The sequence below is a fragment of the Sus scrofa genome, chromosome X (assembly GCF_054392235.1).
Source record: "Sus scrofa isolate SSC_HxYL_T2T_F1_AM1 chromosome X, Sscrofa_HxYL_maternal_Yorkshire_Landrace_v2.0, whole genome shotgun sequence".
NCBI classification, from domain to species: domain Eukaryota; kingdom Metazoa; phylum Chordata; class Mammalia; order Artiodactyla; family Suidae; genus Sus; species Sus scrofa.
The window spans coordinates 117,066,277-117,084,274 of record NC_139401.1 but is presented as its reverse complement, the minus strand read 5'-3'; the positions used below and the strand labels follow the sequence as shown (position 1 = coordinate 117,084,274).

The window sequence follows — 17,998 nt, the reverse complement described above, 5'->3', positions numbered from 1 at the left end:
CTGGGAACCACCACATGCCTCGGGTGTGGCCCTAAAAAAAAAAGACAAAAGACCAAAAAAAAAAAAAAATATATATATATATGTATATATAAAATAAACTGATTCCAATTAAATATTTTAATTTGCAAGAAAAGAATGTATACTTTTGTGAACATTTACAAACCTTATTATAAACTAGGCTACCCTTACAGAATACTTCAATAAGCCTCTAAAAGTCATAGTCACCTTCTTTTTATTGTTTTCTGGAGAATATAATATAAACTAAAGAGTTGGAAAATGAGAAAATAGTAAATGAAGACAAAGCCAAAGTGATTCTGCCAATAAATACTTTTTAATGAGAACCGAGGTCTGTAACATACAATAACTGCCCTGGCCTATGCTTTCTGCTCTAGCCCAAGTCTGGGGCTAACAAACTACATTTAACCCACATTTGGAGAGAAGGCCATTTTGAGTGTCATCCATCAGTATCCATCTTCACAGAAGATACCAATCTGGGGCCAGAGTCTCAATGTTAATACTTCCTCTCAGGGAAAAGTTCACATGGTAACACAAACACATAAGCAATTTTGAACCATCCTATCATTCTTCCATCAGAAGGACCTTAGGAGACAAATGGTTCAGTAAATACTTACGACTTTGTCAAAATACATTAGAACACAGGAAAAGGGAAAAGAAAAGAGTAGAAAGGTTGACAGAACTTGGCTCACATATAATTCAGTCCTTAGATTTGAAGCCTCTTGAGCTGCTCATATGTGATAAAAAACTGAGGAGTAAGTCATGGAAGATCACTGGGTTGATACTGAAAGCCAAACTCAGTTCTAAAATTGTGCCTTGCATTCTCTTAAATTGAGTTATTTAATCTGTGCCATTCTCAGCTGCACTTGCTCAAATCATTTTAAAAACAGTATCTGGCAAATGAAGCACACATTAGGTGCCCACCATGTGCCCATTTTGATGGTTGGCATTTAACAATATAAACATATTAGAACTCTAACATACTTAAGAGTCTTCAGGGGCAAAAAGGACACACACACACAAATATCTAAGTACATCAACAACATAATAATTGGACATGAGGTGATCAGAGCCATCCTGAGGCAGGAGGAAGATGCTATCTCCCTCAACCTATAGACTCCACAAGGGTAGGGGATTACTTTTCAACTCTGCAGTGCTCACCACTATACAAACACCACCATACACAGTATCCAACTCATGGCTCTGCGTGTAGGAGGCACTGAAACACAGCTAAAAGAGGGAGATTCACCCAGGTAAAAAGAACCCTACTTGGCTCTGGACTCCCCTGCTCTCTAAGTGTTTTCTGTCTTATTATTTCCCTAGTTATTCTGCTCCTATATTTAGTTAGAGGTAGGGAATACAGACTACCTCAGCATGGATCTTTCTGTTGGCAACTCTGAGCAGGGTTTCCAAAAACTTCCTAGCTCCTTTCAGATCTGGCTGTTTGTTGTTGTTGTTTGTTTTAAAGAAGAAAAGAGGAGAAACTTTCGCATATCTTTTCGACTCCATTCCGTGTGTATTAGACTCCAGCACTCTATACTCAAATTTTCCTTCCCAGAGTCTAACATTACCTGGGAGCTTGAAGCAGTTGCTTTCATTCTCATATTTTTAAAAAGGATACAATGATGTTCCAGGGTCCAAGTCGAAGCCAGTTTGGCCAAAATCCTTTATAGAGTGCAAAAAAGCCTTCATGTTTCCACATCTGTGGGAAAGATAGAATAAAAAATGGAGTGAACTCCCCTTACACTTTACATCCGTCAAGTGTAAAATAATAATTACTTTTATTTTAGTACTCATCTTCCATGCCCCTCCTCGACAATTGGAGATTCGTGAGTGGCCCTTTTTTCTAAAGGCACACATTTTGCATTTATATATATTCTAAATCTATCCACCCACTCATTCAACAAATATTTACTAAGCACCTACAATACGCAAGGTACTCTTCTCAATGCTGGGATAATAGTAACAATCGTACACAACAGAGAATGTCTGTGGTCGCCAGCCTCCAAGATGGCCCCCAATGAAAGCCACCTCCAGTTACTCACATTCTTGTGCAGTTCCTCCCACAACATATCAGGATTGGTCTGTGTCACTAATAAAGTAGGCCATTAGAGTGTTTGCTAAGACAATAAGATGAGAATCCTGACTTCTGAATAGCCCTATCCTATCTTATAGATTGAGAACACTCAAGCCATTATCCTTACTCATCATTTTTGAAGCAAACAGTAACATAATAAGGGCACTCTGGGCACTATTTATGGAAATATGGTGGTAATATGCCTGCACCAATGGATCGCCAGCAAATGCTGAAGCTGTCAGACCAAAATTGATGTTGGAAAACTGTGAAAATCAGCCAAAATAAATCCTGGATGCAGATAATCTAGAATCTTAGACTGTTAAGACAAGGGACATTAAGAGAGACAAATCAACCCCATCACCTCTCACCTGGAATACCACAATAATCCTCCTAATTGGTCAACAATATCTACTTAGAAGCCAAAGCAATCTTTTAAAATTATAAATCAGAAGATAGTTTAAAGCTCTCCAATGACTTCCCAGTGGATTTCATTCTAATTTCAAATTCTTTTTTTTTTTTTTTTTGTCCTTTTAGGGCTGCACCCTTGGCCTATGGAGGTTTCCAGGATAGGGATCCAATTGGAGCTACAGCTGTCAGCCTACACCACAGCCATGGCAAAGCCAGATCAGGGCCGCATCTGTGACCTACATCACTGCTCACGGCAAAATGGTAAAGACAGACATTAAAAGCAATTATAGTTGACTCTTGAACAACTCAGGTGTTAGGGGCATCGACCCCCCATGCAGTCAGAAATCCGCATACAACTTATTGTCAGCCCTCTGCATCCACCAGCTCAACCAACTGCAGATCATGTAGTACTGCAGTATTTGCTACAGAAAAAAAAAAATAATAATCTGTGTATAAGCGGACCCACGAAGTTCAAACTCGCATTGCTCAAGGATCAACTATATAATAAAATGTAACAAATGTGAATGAATGTGATAGAACCATACAATAGAGTGTTATCCAATCATAAAAGGGACACAATGCAGACATACCTGCTTTCATTGCACTTCAGTTTATTACACTTTGCAGATATTGCAATTTTTTTTGCAAATTGAAGGTTTGTGGCAACCCTGCATCAAGTAAGTCTACTGGCATCATTTTTCTAACAGCATTTGCTCATTTTGTGTTTGTCACCTTTGGCCATTCTCACCATATTTCACACTTCTTCGTTATGATTATATTTGTTATAGTGATCTGTGATCAGTGATTTTTTTTGGGGGGGGTCTTTTTTTTGTCTTTTTAGGGCCGCACCCAGGGCGCGGCATATGAAGATTCCCAGGCTAGGGGTCTTACTGGAGCTGTAGCTGCTGGCCTATGCCACAGCCACAGCAACGCGGGATCCGAGCCATGTCTGCAACCTACACCACAGCTCACGGCAATGCTGGATCCTTAACCCACTGAGCAACGCCAGGGATCGAACCCACAACCTCATCGTTCCTAGTCAGATTTGTTTCCACTGAGCCACAATGGGAACTCCTGATTTTTGATGTTACCATTACAAAGAGATTGTGACTCACTGAAGGCTTAGATGGTGGTTAACACTTTTTTTAGCAATCATACCTTGATTTAAAAATCAATATATGTGTGTTGTTTTTTTGACAATACTATTGCACATTTCATAGACTACAGTATAGCATAAACATAATTTTTATATGCACTGGGAAACCAAAACATTCATGTAACTCACTTTATTGTGATGTTTTCTGTATTTTGGTGGTCTAGAACCAAACCCGCAACACCTCCGAGGTAAGCCTGTACTGATACATGCTACGGCATGGATGAACCTTGAAGCATTATGATCAGTAAAAGGAATAAGTCAAAAAGGTCATATATTTTAGGATTCCATTTATATGAGCTATCCAGAATAGGCAAATCCACAGAGATAAAACGTAGACCCAGTGGTTTTTTAGGGTTATAATAGCTAAAGGGCACAGGGTTTCTTTTTGAGGTTATGAAAATGTTCTAAAATTAGCTGTGGTGATGATGGTTGCACACATCTGTGACTATATCAAAAGCCACTTTGAATAAGTGAATTTTATGATGTGTGAATTAGTCCCCAAAAAGATATTTTTAAAAATATGATAAATGCTATGATAAAGCAAGTACATGAAACTATGTGCATATAAATAGTTTTTAATGGTCAAGGAAGGCTTTTATGAAAAAAATAACATGATCTGAAGAATGCGTAGGAGCTAACCATTTAACAAGATATAAGGCATGGGTGAAAACTTGGGAATGAAAGAAAGTCTAATACCAGAACTCGTTTAGTATGTGTGGAAGATAGAATAAAGGTAGCAGAGACAGGGCTGTAGAAATAAAAAGGTGTCGAATCATAAGGAGTCTTGGTCAATGGGAAGCATTCAAGGATTTTAAGATGGAGGTAAGAAGGTGAGACCTGCAGCTGTTCATTTCTGTCAGAGATGAATGCATAATTCCACTCACCAAAGTGTTTTAGCACTCTTTCAGATGAAGTAATAAAGCATGATGACACTATATAGCAAACTAGTTGCTAAAGAATTTTAATAGTGAGTGAGTAAATGTAAATACTTAAAGATTAACATCAATGTGAAAATACATTTCTGGCGTATTGCACAGCATAGTGGTTACAAATACAAAGTTTGGATTCAGACAGACCCTGATTTAAATGTCACACCTGCCACTTATTTATTAGGTATGTAATCTTGGGTAAATACTGAGCTACTCTGAACCTAAGTTCTCTCATTTATAAAATGACAAAGATATCATCTACTCTATGGGGTTTCTTGGAGGTAAATGACATCCTATAGTGTGTAGTACATAATAATTAGCATTCAATAAATGCTAACTATTACTATATCACTGTATATTAGCCAACCTCATTCTTGAAAGAATATTTTACACTTGTCTACATATCCTCACTTCCTATATGTTTATCTGTCTCTTCCTATTCGAATTAAAATGTCATGAAGGCCAGGACATTTTTGTTCACCAACCTAGAACAGTATCTAGCACATAAGACACTTAAACATTTTTGAAATGAATGAATAAATGATTAAACACACTCCTCAGTGCACAGCAATCTGGATTTTGCAAACACCAGTCCAACAAATCCCCTCTAGAAAATATTAGATCCAACAGACACTTTGCAGTCCTTATACTGGATTTCTCTATTCCATTTGGCATTAAATAACTACTCAGCCCTTCTTGAAGCTCATTACTCCCTGTGCTTCCAAGACGCTATTCTCTTGTAAGTTTTCTCATATCTTTGGAACTATTAATCTTTTGGTGTCTTTCCTGGGCTCCTCATCTACCAAGCCCTTAAAAACTGGTATCTCCCCAGAGTTCTTTCCTTGGCTCTAGTCTTCTCTCTATACCAGTGATTGTCAAGTGGAAGGGCAAGCATGTCAGAAATAGAAAGGGGGGTGGGCTTTGCCAAACTCTACTCCCCAGAGTATGAGAATCACTGCTTCTATGAATCACTACTAATGGAAGGAGTTTTATAATACTTCAGTGTGCTAGGAAAGCAAAAAGGTGTGAACTCCTCTACCTGCTCTCCTTGGTCTTCCCCTCCATAGCTATGTAACACCTGTACACTACTGATTCCCTGGGTGCTTATCTACACACTTGAGCTCTCCCTTGAGTTAAGACTACGACATCCAAGTATATTGACTGGATGTTCCTCATGTACTTCAAACTAAGTATCCCAAATTGTGATGTCTCCCACAAAACCTGTTCTGCTTCCTGTAATGACTCTGTCAACAAATGTCACTACATGGTCACCAAGACCAAAACCTGGGAAGTGATCTTTGATATCTTCTTTCTCCCATACCTCTCCACATCAAGTCAACCAAATCCTGTTGATTCCATCAGCTAAATTATTCTCAACTCTATCCCCACTATTCACGCTCAAGTTCAGGTCCTCACCGCCTCTTGCTCAGATTACTATAATCCCCTTCTAATCAGCTTCCCATCTCTAGGTGAGTGGTTCTCAAAGTGTGGTCCCAGACTAGCAGCATCAGTATTGCCAGAGAACTGCTTAGAAATGAAAATTGTCAGGTCCTACTCCAAACTTGTTGAATCAGAATGTGGTGATGGGGCCTAGCCATCTGCATTTTAACGAGCCTTCCAGGTGATTCAGATACATGTAAAAAGTTTTAAAAACCACTGTTCCAGGCTTATCCTCTTAGATAAGAGGTTTTCCACCTTGGGTAAACACTGCAATCACGTGAAGAATTATGAAAATACTGACAGCCTGGCTCCTACCCTAGATGTTCTGAGTTCACTGGTCTACTGTGGGCACAGAAGCTGTGAAAGTTCCCCAGGTGATTCCAATATGCATTTCAGACTGAGAACCACTGTCTTAGATCCAGTCACCACAAAGCCAGAGTGATCTATTTAAAAGGCAAATCCGACCTGATTAAAATCTTTCAATAGCTTCTTATCAAGTAAAAAAGTTAAGTTCCAAGCATCTCAGCACAGCATTTGATTTTCTTTATAACCTAACTAATCCTCATTCACTAACATGAGGAAGGCACCACAGAGTAGAGTTAAGAATGTTGGTTTGAAGCCAATGGTCTGAGTTGAAATCCCAGTTCTCTCACTTACTAGCAATGAAACTTTGGGCAGATCAGTTAATCTCTCAGTGCTTCGGTAGCTTGTAATCACGAGGATTCAATGAATGAATACATGTAAATCTCATTAAGACAGTTCCTGATACACAGTAAAGCATTCAACAGATGTGTGTTATTAGTATTCCAGATGCCTCCATCTACAGGAAACCTATCCCAAACCTCCAAATTGGACCAAAATTTCCTCCAATAGATCCCTGAGTTTATTATTTACCAAGATGTGTTGATTATCTGTTTGTATGACTGCAATATACTGTAATTTCTCTGTACCTACTAAAATGGTGCCTGAGAGATAACAGTTTTTAACTAAACTGATAGCAACAGAGAAACCATAAAACAACATCACATTTTAGCTCCAAGTTTGGTTTTTGTAGCAGTATTTTCACCAGTGATTATATAATACATTATAATACATAATACACGTATGATATTCAGCTTCCTACAAATGTAACATAGCAGAAACTTTCAAAGCCAAAGTATGAACAACAGTACAATGCTGGACTGAAACCAATTGCTAGATTTTCTATTACAAGAGCTCTGCCTTTTCTGAAATGGGCAAATATGGGATATGTTGGGTCCTTTCTATCAGTAATTCTACATGGTGCTATTGATAAAAGTATCCTGCAGTCTTAAGCATTCAAATTGGAATAATAATATTAAGAACCACCGTGCGTCAGCAGATTGCCAAGGAGACAGCTTCGTACCTGGGAATTACTCTGAAAGGCTACTAAAAATAGGCATAATGATTCTTGCATCTTCAGAAGGAAATGTAGCAACTGAGAATAAGGACTGTAAGAAGGTATGAGACATCAAAGGAAACTAAAAATACAATCCAAGTTCAAAGTGTTCGTACCTTTAAAATACCATCCAAAGTGCCCTTGTAGAGGTCCACGTGCCCCACAATTGCCCTCTGGTTCATCATGCGAGTTCGAACCACATCAACTGGATTGGAAGCCAGAGCCCCAGCCAAGCCACATGTAAAGCTAGAACTAAAGATGAAAACTTTAAGAAGACAGACTGGCTCACTTCCACCTCCGCCCATTTAAACAGAAATTAGGCCAAACACACATGTACAAGGAGTCAGACTCGTCAGATAAAACCTGGCACTTGCCCTTTCATTACAAGCTAAAGAGAAAAGAAATTTTTACAAAAAAGACATTATTCAAAAGTTGTTCCCTTCACTTTTCAATCCAAAACTCAGAGAGCCATTTATGTTAAGGGGACAGTTTATAAGTCTAGCAAGTTCCCTAAGCAGGAAATATTATGCACTATTATGGTTATGCAAATGGTTATGCAAATGTTTCAAACCACAGGCAGCATCATATGCCAAGTGCATCTGAATAGTAAAATATCATAAAGGTTGCAAGATGAAGAAAATGTACGATGAGATTAGCAACAGTCTTCAGGCCAAAACTGTGGTCTTCTTTTGCAGGCCCTGTAAAATTGCACCCTTTTTTTCTGTTTCCCATTGAGAAAATTTGCTTTCTGATCCGAAATTACCCAAAGCAAATAATAGATGAGCTTATTAGATATAGAGGCTGTGCATGAATAAATGCAAATCCTAGAGACATCTGACGGGCTACTGTATTAGACACTGCCCCCAAGTACTAAAGTGCCCCACTGCATCTGGAATCTCTGTGTATGTATCAGAAGGCTTGAGGTTCTGGTGATGAGGAAGAAAAAGGTATTTAGGCTATATGTACACATCATCAATTCTATATGTGGACTTCAGTGAAAAATACATTTTGTGCTTACAGAACTGAAAATATGGAATGAGCACAACCTATCAGACTTACACAAAGTGAGTTAAGATTGTGTCTCCCAACACCCCTGACAATATTAGGTGCTTCTTCGTAATATCGTAGACTGGTAGCTCTACTCCCACAACGATGGCAGCCCGCTGAGCAGTTGGGACGACACCCTATAAAACATAAGTGACATGAGACACCAAGGAAATACACTGGTAGTGATGTAAGTCTAAAAGTGAACAAAATAGGTTAGGAGTTAAAAAAATGAGAGAAAAATCCAAGTCTGAAGTACAGAGGTCACTCTGTCAAATCAATACTGGAACACTTATAAACTCCCAATTCACTTACTGTACCAAAAATAAAATCATTGATATGACACCCAAATAATCACAAGCAACAAAAGAAAAAATAGGTAAATGGAACTCCATCACAATTTACATTTTTGTGATTCAAAGGATACCATCAAGAAAGTGAAAAGAGGAGTTCGTGTCATGGCTCAGTGGAAACAAATCTGACTACTAACCATGAGGACACAGGTTCGACCCCCGGCCTCGCTCAGTGGGTTAAAGATCCAGCATTGTGGTGAGCTAAGGTGTAGGACAATGACGAAGCTTGGATCTGGCATTGCTGTGGCTGTGGTGTAAGCCAGCAGCTACAGCTCCCATTTGACCCCTAGCCTGGGAATCTCCATATGCCGCGAGTGCAGTCCTAAAGAGACCAAAAAAAAGGGGGGGGGGAGACAACTCACAATGGGGGAAAATATTTGCAAATCATATATCTGGACTAGTATATATCATGTATCACATATGGACTAGTATCTAAAAGACTAGTAAATAAAAGAACTCTTACAACACAACAGTAAAAAGACAAACTATCCAATTAAAAACTGGGTAAAAGATCTAAGTAGACATTTCCCCAAAGAAGATATATGCTTAGACACTGTTGGTGGCATGTAACAACCATTGTGATAAACATTTTGGCAATTCCTCAAAAATTTAAACATAGAATTACTATATGACCCTGTGATTTCACGTCTAGATACATACCCAGCAGGATTATAAGCATATCTCTATGCAAAAACTTCTACATTAATGTTCATAACAGCATTATTCATAATAGCCAAAAAGCATTTTTTTTTCGGGGGGGGGCGCACCCACAGCATACGGAGGTTCCCAGGCTAGGGGTCGAATTGGAGCTACAGCTGCCAGCCTACGCCACAGCCACAGCCACATCAGATCCAAGCCACATCAGCGACCTAATCCACATGACGTTTCGGGTTCAATCCCTGGCCTCACTCAGTGGGTTAAGGATCCAGTATTGCCGTGAGCTGTGGTGTAGGTCGAAGATGTGGCTCGGATCTGATGTGGCTGTGGCTGTGGCGTAGGCCGGCAGCTGTAGCTCCAATTTGACCCCTAGCCTGGGAACCTCCATATGCTGTGGGTGTGGCCCCCCAAAAAATGCTTTTTGGCTATGATGAATAATGCTGCTATGAACATTAATGTAAAAGTTTTTGCATAAAGATATGCTTATAACTCTCTTGGGTACGTATCTAGACTACTAGCTTTTCATTCACTAGCACAATATTCCCATCACAGCTCATAGGGCTGCTAGAGCATTAAAAGTCATGTTTTTGATTTTGTGTTTCTTTTTGGCCACACCTGTGGCATGCAGAAGTTCTGGGGCCAGGGATCAAACCCTTGCCACTGCAGCAACATGAGCCACAGCAGTGACAACGCTGGATCCTTAACCCACAGAGCCACTAAGGAACTCCAAAAGTCATGTTTTTGAAGAATATTAATGACACAATGAAATGCCTATAACGTTAAAGAAGGCAAGACATAAAATTACTTAAGGTATTATTCTAACATTGGGGGAAAGGTATACACCCACATGCCAAATTTTTGTAAAAAAAAATTCATAAAGAATGTTTTACTTTTATAATTGTGTTTAAGTATAATTTAAAATTAAAAAGAACATACCATGGGAACATCTGCTTTCTGGGATACCCGTTATAATTAAAGAGTTCAGTCATCTCTAAATTCCCAAATTCAGTTTTTACAGTGGAAGAGATACAGCTGTGCTATTATCAGGAGATGGTGAATCCTGCTCCTTGGGCTGGCGGGCCCAGCAGTACCTTCCTCTCTCACCCTTCCACCTGCTCAACTCTGTTAGAAGATGAACTCAGAAGACTAATTTGGTGAATAGTAAGATACCCTCAGGCTGAATTCAGGTCACAGATTTGTATTGTGTGGTCTACACAGTGTTTCTTAAAAGGCTGAATTAGCTGTCAATATATTTTTTAAAAAACCCACAGGAATGGATACTTCATACAGGAATGCAGATTTCCAGCTTCTCTTGAAAGTCCAGAAAATTTGGCCACATGGACTCATGTGGCGCATGGCAGCCATGAATGGGGCAAGTGCCCTCTAGTTCACTACTCTACCATCTCCAACCCTGATGTAAGTGCCACTTACTCTTTTTTATTATACTCGTATTGTTATTTCTCACAATGGAGTTAGGAAGAAGGTGAAATGTTTCCAGTACTCATGTCACCATCAAAGCAGGAAAATAAAATATATACAAGGAGGACCATGTGCTTGAAGAAAAAGGCAAACATATTTCCTTGTGGAAATGAAAAAATATTCCTGTATTTTAATATGTAAATAATACATGTCTGTGTCAAAAGAATATGTAATACAATGTACTTTACTTCTTTACCTTATACGTCTGGAATGATGCAAATAGCCTGGATCATAAAAGTAGCCACGTTCAGTTCCTCAAAAATTTAAACATAGAATTGCCATATAATCTAGCAATTCCACTTCTGGTATATAGATAAAAGAATTGAAATCAATCTTAAAGAGGCATCTGCACATCCATGTTCACAGCAGCATTATTTACAAGAGCCAAGATATAGAAAACCTGAATGTCCATTAGTGGATGAAGGGATTAACAAAATGTGGCACATGCATATAATGGGATATTAGCCTTACAAAGGAAATTCTGACACATGCGACAACATGAATGAACCTTGAGGACATTATGCTAAGTGAAATAAACCAGTAATAAGAAGACAAATACTGTTTGATTCTACTTATATGAGGTATCCAGAACCACCAAATTCAGAGACAGATAATAAAAGGTTGGTTGCCAGGGGCTGGAGGGAGGAGGCAATGAGGAGTTGTTGTTTAATGGGTACCCAGCTCAGTTTTGCAGGATGAAAAGAAATCTGGAGAATAGTTGTACAATAATGTAAAATTTTATGTTATATTTTTACCACAATTAAAAGATTGTTTTAATTAAAAATAAAGTAGCTATGTTCCCCTGACAAAATCTCAATTCTATTTATTGTTCTTTGTCTTTCCCTTAGCATTAGTTTGTGAAAAAGTTCTAGTTAGTTCCATTTTCTGGTTTTAAATTAAACTAATCAAGGAGGTATACCTAAAAGTGCTTTTTAATCAAAAACCAAACCTCAAAGATCATTAATTGGACGCTAAGACCATTTGGTGAAAGGTCATTAAGTAATAGGATATATGAATGTTGTTAGAATATCTTGCTAATTGCGAAGGGGAAAAAAATTTATCTTTTATGAAGGTAAGATCCGATAGACATCGTCTTAAGTAATCCAACTTGGCATCGCTAATATGGGGACGACCTAACATTAGGTGCCTCTTACTGTGATACAATATGAAATACAGTGTCATTTATGAAGTTCTCTTACCAAAAATGTTTAACATGCACCTAATCAAGCCAAAAGATCTAACTTCCAGCTTACAGGAAACAGAAGGAAAATACAAGGCAACATTTTAAAAGAAAACTGGCCTGATCTCATCAGTAAAGGAAATCTAAATATGGACTGGATATTAGGTATTAGAGACTTAATTTTCTTAGGTGTGACAATCGTGTTGGTATTCTGTAGGAGAAGGTCCTTATTCTCAGGAGATGCCTAATGAAGTACTTAGGGGGAATACCATGGTGTCTGCAACTTCCTTTCAAACAGTTTATTCAGCAAAAAAAAAAAAAAAAAGAGAAGAGAGAGAGTGTGTGTGTGTGTATGTGTGTGTATATACACATAAATAGATAAGCAAATATGGTCAAACTTTGAGTCACTTAATCCAGGTATGTAGGTGTTCATTGTTCTGTTCTTTCAACTTTTCTATATGTTTGAAAATTTTTATAATAATTATAAAGAAAGAAAAAAAGCAAAGCTCTCTATTTTAAGAGTCTATTAATGGATTTCCCATTCTCTTCTCTACTATTAGTAGTCTTATTTAATATTACAAACAAGTGATTAAAATAAAGTAAAAAGATAGGAGAACAACAACAAAAAAAACCCAAAGTAGGAGTTCCCGTCATGGCTCAGTGGTTAACAAACCCGACTAGTATCCACGAGGATGCAGGTTTGATCCTTGGCCTTGCTCGGTGGGAGACTGAAAGATAATATAATAAAATATTAAGTGATATCTCTAGCTAGTAGGACTATTGGATATTTTTCTCTTTTATATATTTTCTCAATATTTTATAGTACATCCTTTTTTTTGGCTGCGCTCGTGGCATACAAATTTCCTAGGCCTGGGATTAAACCCAAGCAACAGCAGTGACCCAAACCACAGCAGTGATGACGGATCCTTAACCACAAAGCCACCAGGGAACTCCTACCTTTTATAATGTAAAAAAAAAAAAGTTGTTTTAGGTAATAACTTTTGATCATAAGTACTACAGAGACTACCATAAGCATACATTGCTATGTTAGTATGAAACTAGAAAAAAATATACATCGAAGAATCAAATTCACGGTGAAACTGAACAAACCAAAATGGCTATTTCAAGTAATATAATAACTTCTCTCACATATACAGTACCCAAACATTAAGCAGAAATAGAGACAACTGATTAGTTTTGGTCCTTTCATAGATGATAGGGAGCTTCTTACCTTATTTGGGGGGTAACCAAGAATCTTACATAGTATAAGGTGACAATTCACAATTTTATGGCTTTATATAAATGATATCCTTGGCAAATTCCAGGAACTGTGTAAAGAACAATACCAAGGAAAGAGTACTCACCCGCCACAGACCCCTGGTACCTTCTTGTTGGTATATATCAATGAAGCTGCCAATCATGCTGCCTTGGAACAAGCTTCCTTGAGCCTGCATTCGAATCTAAAATCAGAAGAGGTGAACATTTTAACGGAGAACCAAAATGAAATGTTTCACTCGTTTAAAATGAAGAAAATAGGAGTTGGGAATTATCAAAAAAATCAGGCTGCTATTACCATAAAATTAATGACTATACATAAAAAGAATATAATTTGTATCAAAGTATATTTCATAAAGATGATTTTCATCAGCCTCACATTCCTCATCCTAAGCCCATCATTTCTGGAGTTGGGAGAAAATTTGGGGAAAAGAAAGAACAAGTTATTACTGAGAGTAGAAAATAATCCATTTAGGAGTTCCCATCATGGCGCAACAGCAACAAATCCGACTAGGAACCATGAGGTTGCAGGTTCGATCCCTGGCCTCGCTCAATAGGTTACGGATCCAGCTTTGCCATGAGCTGTGGTATAGGTTGCAGACACGGCTTGGATCTGGCAATGCTGTGGCTGTGGCGTAGGCCAGCGGCCACAGCTCTGATTAGACCCCTAGCCTGGGAACCTCTATATGCCACAAGTGCGGCCCTAAAAAGACAAAAAGACAAAAAAAGAAAAAGAAAAGAATCCATTTAAAATGATTACTTTAGTAAAAAAACTAGAAATGACCTACATGTCCAAAAATAACAAAGGATTGGTTGCAAAAATTATGATACATCCATTTCATGGAATACCATGCAGCCATAAATTTTATTGTAGAATAATATTTGTGGGTATTGAAAAATGTCAACAATTAATTGCTAAATAGAAAAGGCAGGTTTCAAAGCAGTATATATGGTATGCAATTTTTATTAAAAATATGTAAGCCTGGAGTTCCCCTCATGGCTCAGTGGTTAATGAATCCAACTAGGAACCATGAGGTTGCAGGTTTGATCCCTGCCCTTGCTCAGTGGGTTAAGGATCCGGTGTTGCCGTGAGCTGTGGTGTAGGTCACAGATGCAGCTTGGATCCCGCGTTGCTGTGGCTCTGGCGTAGGCCAGCGGCTACAGCTCCGATTCGACCCCTAGCCTGGGAACCTCCATATGTCGCAGGAGCAGCCCTAAAAAAGGCAAAAAGACAAAAAAAAAAAAAAAAAAAAAAAAAAAAAAAAAAAAAAAAAAAAAAAAAGGAAACCTAAAGATGGCCATATGCACAAAGAGAGTGGATAACATACACACTGAAGTGTTGACAACAGCTTAAGTCTAAGTGATAAAGCTGAAAGTGAGTATTTTTCACTTGTGTTTTTTTTCCTGTCTTCCACTTTTTTCTGCATTGAATGTGCATTGCTTACTGAAGAATAAAAAGCAAAAAAAAGTTTTAAAATATAATTTAATGCTTACAAGACCTTAAATTGAATTTTATTTGTAGTTTAATATAGTAGTAAATAACATTACTTTGTAAATAAGAAAATAAACTTCATATGACAACCAAATGCTCAAACCTCTATTTCCAAAAGAAGCAAATTATTAATTATAAGCTCAGGTCAACCATTCCCCTCTCTTTCATTTATCCTTCATTTATTGTTTTATTTTTAGCATTTTTTATTGACTTTAGTTTCATGTATACAGCAAAGTGATTCAGTTATATATATATATACATACATATAGTATATATATATTTATATATTTCTACATATACACTTTTTCAGATTATTTTCCCTTATAAATTAACACAAAATAGTGTAGTTCTCTATGCTATAGAGTAGATCCTTGTTGGCTATCTATTTTACATATAGTAGTGTGACTGTGTTAATCCCAAACTCCTAATTTATCCCTCCCCACCCCTTTCCCCTTTAGTCACCATAAATCTGTTTTCTATGTCTGTGGGTTTATTTCTGTTTTGTATATAAGTAGTAAAAGACTTCTTTAGGGAGATTGATTCTTGAGCAGCGCGGAGATGAAGGAAAGGCAAGTGTGGCACTTTCCTCCGGCACAAAAATGTAGTAAAGGGATGTAAAACAACTTAATGATCCAGTTAAATAATATCTTAATGCGATTATTTTAAAAAATAAAAACTAATGTTCAAAAATCTAAGTATCGAAACTGTAACTAGGGAGTTTCCGTCGTGGTGCAGTGGTAATGAACCCAACTAGGATCCATGAGGATGTGGGTTTGATCCCTGGCCTCGCTCAGTGGGTTAAGGATCCAGCATTGCTATGAGCTGTGGTGTAGGTTGCAGACATGGCTCAGATCCCATGTTGCTGTGGCTGTGATGTATGCTGGCCTGGAACTTCCGTATGCCGTAGGTGTGGCCCTAAAAAGCAAAAAAAAAAAATAAATAATAAATAAATAAATAAATAAAGTAACTACAGACAGGATCCAAAAGGGTGGGATTAGGCTAAGCAAGTGAGATGGATTACACAAAATATTACTATTTTGTTTATCATGAACTTTTCACATTCATTTTAATTTTTGAAAAATATTGTATAAAAATGTTATTTCTATAGATTATTGAGTAGTTTTTGACACACCCTTACATTTTACACCCAAGGTGAGTATCTCACTTGTCTTGTCCTACTCCTGGCCCTGTTCCTGAGCAGTCTTGAAGGATAAATTCATGAGGAAAGGGAGAAAAGGCATTGCAGGCAAAAAGAGAACTACATGCGCAAAGGCAAGGAAGCAGCACATAGTTCAGAGAAAGAGCTATCTATCCAAGGATACGTGGAAGGATTAAACAGCCCAACTGTTATTATAAATCCTATATAAGACTGTGACTATATCCCCACTCCCCACCCCTCCAGCACCACTCCCCACTTGGCCTGACCTAAGTATAAGAAAGGAAAAGGTAGATTGTTGCATTGGCCAATGGCTGTAATTGTACCAGACAGGTCAGAGGGACAGGAAATTGAAGTGACTCTGTCAGGTAATTAAGTCTAGGATCCTCATGGATAACAAAGGAAGTTTTTTATTTTTTGCTTTTCTAGGGGGGGCCACAACGGCAGCACATGGAAGTTCCCAGGTTAGGGGCTGAAACAGAGCTGCAGCTGCCACCCTATGCCACAGCCGCAGCAACACAGGATCCTTAACCCACTGAGCGAGGCCAGGGATCAAACCTGCACCCTCATGGATACCAGTCGGATTGTTTCCACTATGCCACAACAGGAGCTCCCATCAAGGAAGTTCTAGGAAGTTAAATATTATTGTTCTTGAAAAGCACATCCCAACAAGTGTAATTACACTGCAAATATTTTAAAGTTTTAGGATATAGTCAATTCTCTTCAAAAACACTTGTTCTGTAAATCTAAAGTGCTATAAAAATTCTGTAGCTAAATTATTCTCAATTTAATCCAGAAATATCATTTTCATATCTTTTTTTCATCAGCCACCACTGGTTTTTTCATGTGTGTCATTTTTCAAGTCACTTTCTCAGTTCTCAAAAATCTATTAATTGCAATAGATCTCCCTTTCGCTAACCTAGCCACATGTGGTTTCAAATAAATAAAGCATATGTTCTCTTACTTTTTTTCCCTCAGTATTTTTTTGGGGCCATGCCCGCAGCATACAGAAGTTCCTAGGCCAGGGATCGAACCTGCACCACAGCAGCAACCCAAGCCACTGCAGTAACAACACCAGGTCCTTAACCCACTGAGGCACACAGGAACTCCTCTCACAGTAATTTTTTTTTGAAATATACATTTTTTATGTGTCAATTTTATCACCATAAAGCTAGAAAAGAGAACATATGGGTCTAATTTAAGATGAGCACAGAAGTCAATGGATGGGGCAAATGGCCCTGAATTAAATAAATTTATACACATGCTCACAGTAATTTTTAAAAAGTATTTTTAAAAACTTGGGATCCTCTTACACATTTGAAGCATATACTTAGTGCTTTTAATTATCATAACTTTAAATGAGTTCATAAGTAGGAACTGTTTACCATTTTATGAGATAAAATGAGATGTAGGTTGATATTATCCAATAAATGTTTCATTATGTGTTTTGATAAAATATGAAAGAAATCCAATCATATTGTAGAAACGCAACACCACTAACCTATACTGCTCCGTTCTAAATTCAGAATATCTCAACATAGGCCAAAATATATATTTAAAGCCAAATCTCATCCTTAATAAAAAATATGGATAAGCCAGAAAAAGAGACGTTACAGACTTAAGGTACCTCAATTAGTTATTAAAGGATGCTTCTCCAAAAACTATATTTCAGTTTATCACTTTGTTTCATACTCCAAGTTACACCACAGGTCAATATACAATACTAAGATTTGGAATGGGTGGGAGAATATGCCTTTCTTTTGCATAGTGGGGAAAGCACTATTATAAACGCAAGTTCATTCATTCTCAGTTTTTGAAAAGGCTACAAATGAAAGTAAGGGATCTGGAAACTGATTCCCTTAAAGTTGTGAAGCCATTGGAAAGAACCTGTACCGCTTTGCATACTCTAGTTTAAAGACC

General features: G+C 37.8%; 1 protein-coding gene across 13 annotated transcripts in view; it reads right to left on the bottom strand.

The window, feature by feature from the left end:
- Positions 1–312: 312 nt before the first annotated feature.
- The window catches only part of SLC25A14 (solute carrier family 25 member 14), a 30,075-nt gene continuing 12,389 nt past the window's right edge, over positions 313–17,998 (bottom strand). For 9 of the 13 annotated variants that reach the window (XR_014835857.1, XM_021080034.2, XM_005673907.4 and 6 more), the window contains 5 exons: positions 13,520–13,615; positions 8,502–8,626; positions 7,559–7,694; positions 1,637–1,717; positions 313–763 (listed from right to left, as the gene is read on the bottom strand). Coding sequence is in view for 11 of the 13 variants with exons in the window: in XM_021080034.2 (XP_020935693.1) it covers positions 722–763; positions 1,637–1,717; positions 7,559–7,694; positions 8,502–8,626; positions 13,520–13,615 (480 nt within the window). In the remaining 2 variants the exon portion in view is untranslated. The remainder of the gene's footprint in view (positions 764–1,636; positions 1,718–7,558; positions 7,695–8,501; positions 8,627–13,519; positions 13,616–17,998) is intronic. The other 4 variants (XR_014835858.1, XM_005673906.3, XM_085008799.1 and 1 more) reach the window with 1 other exon arrangement.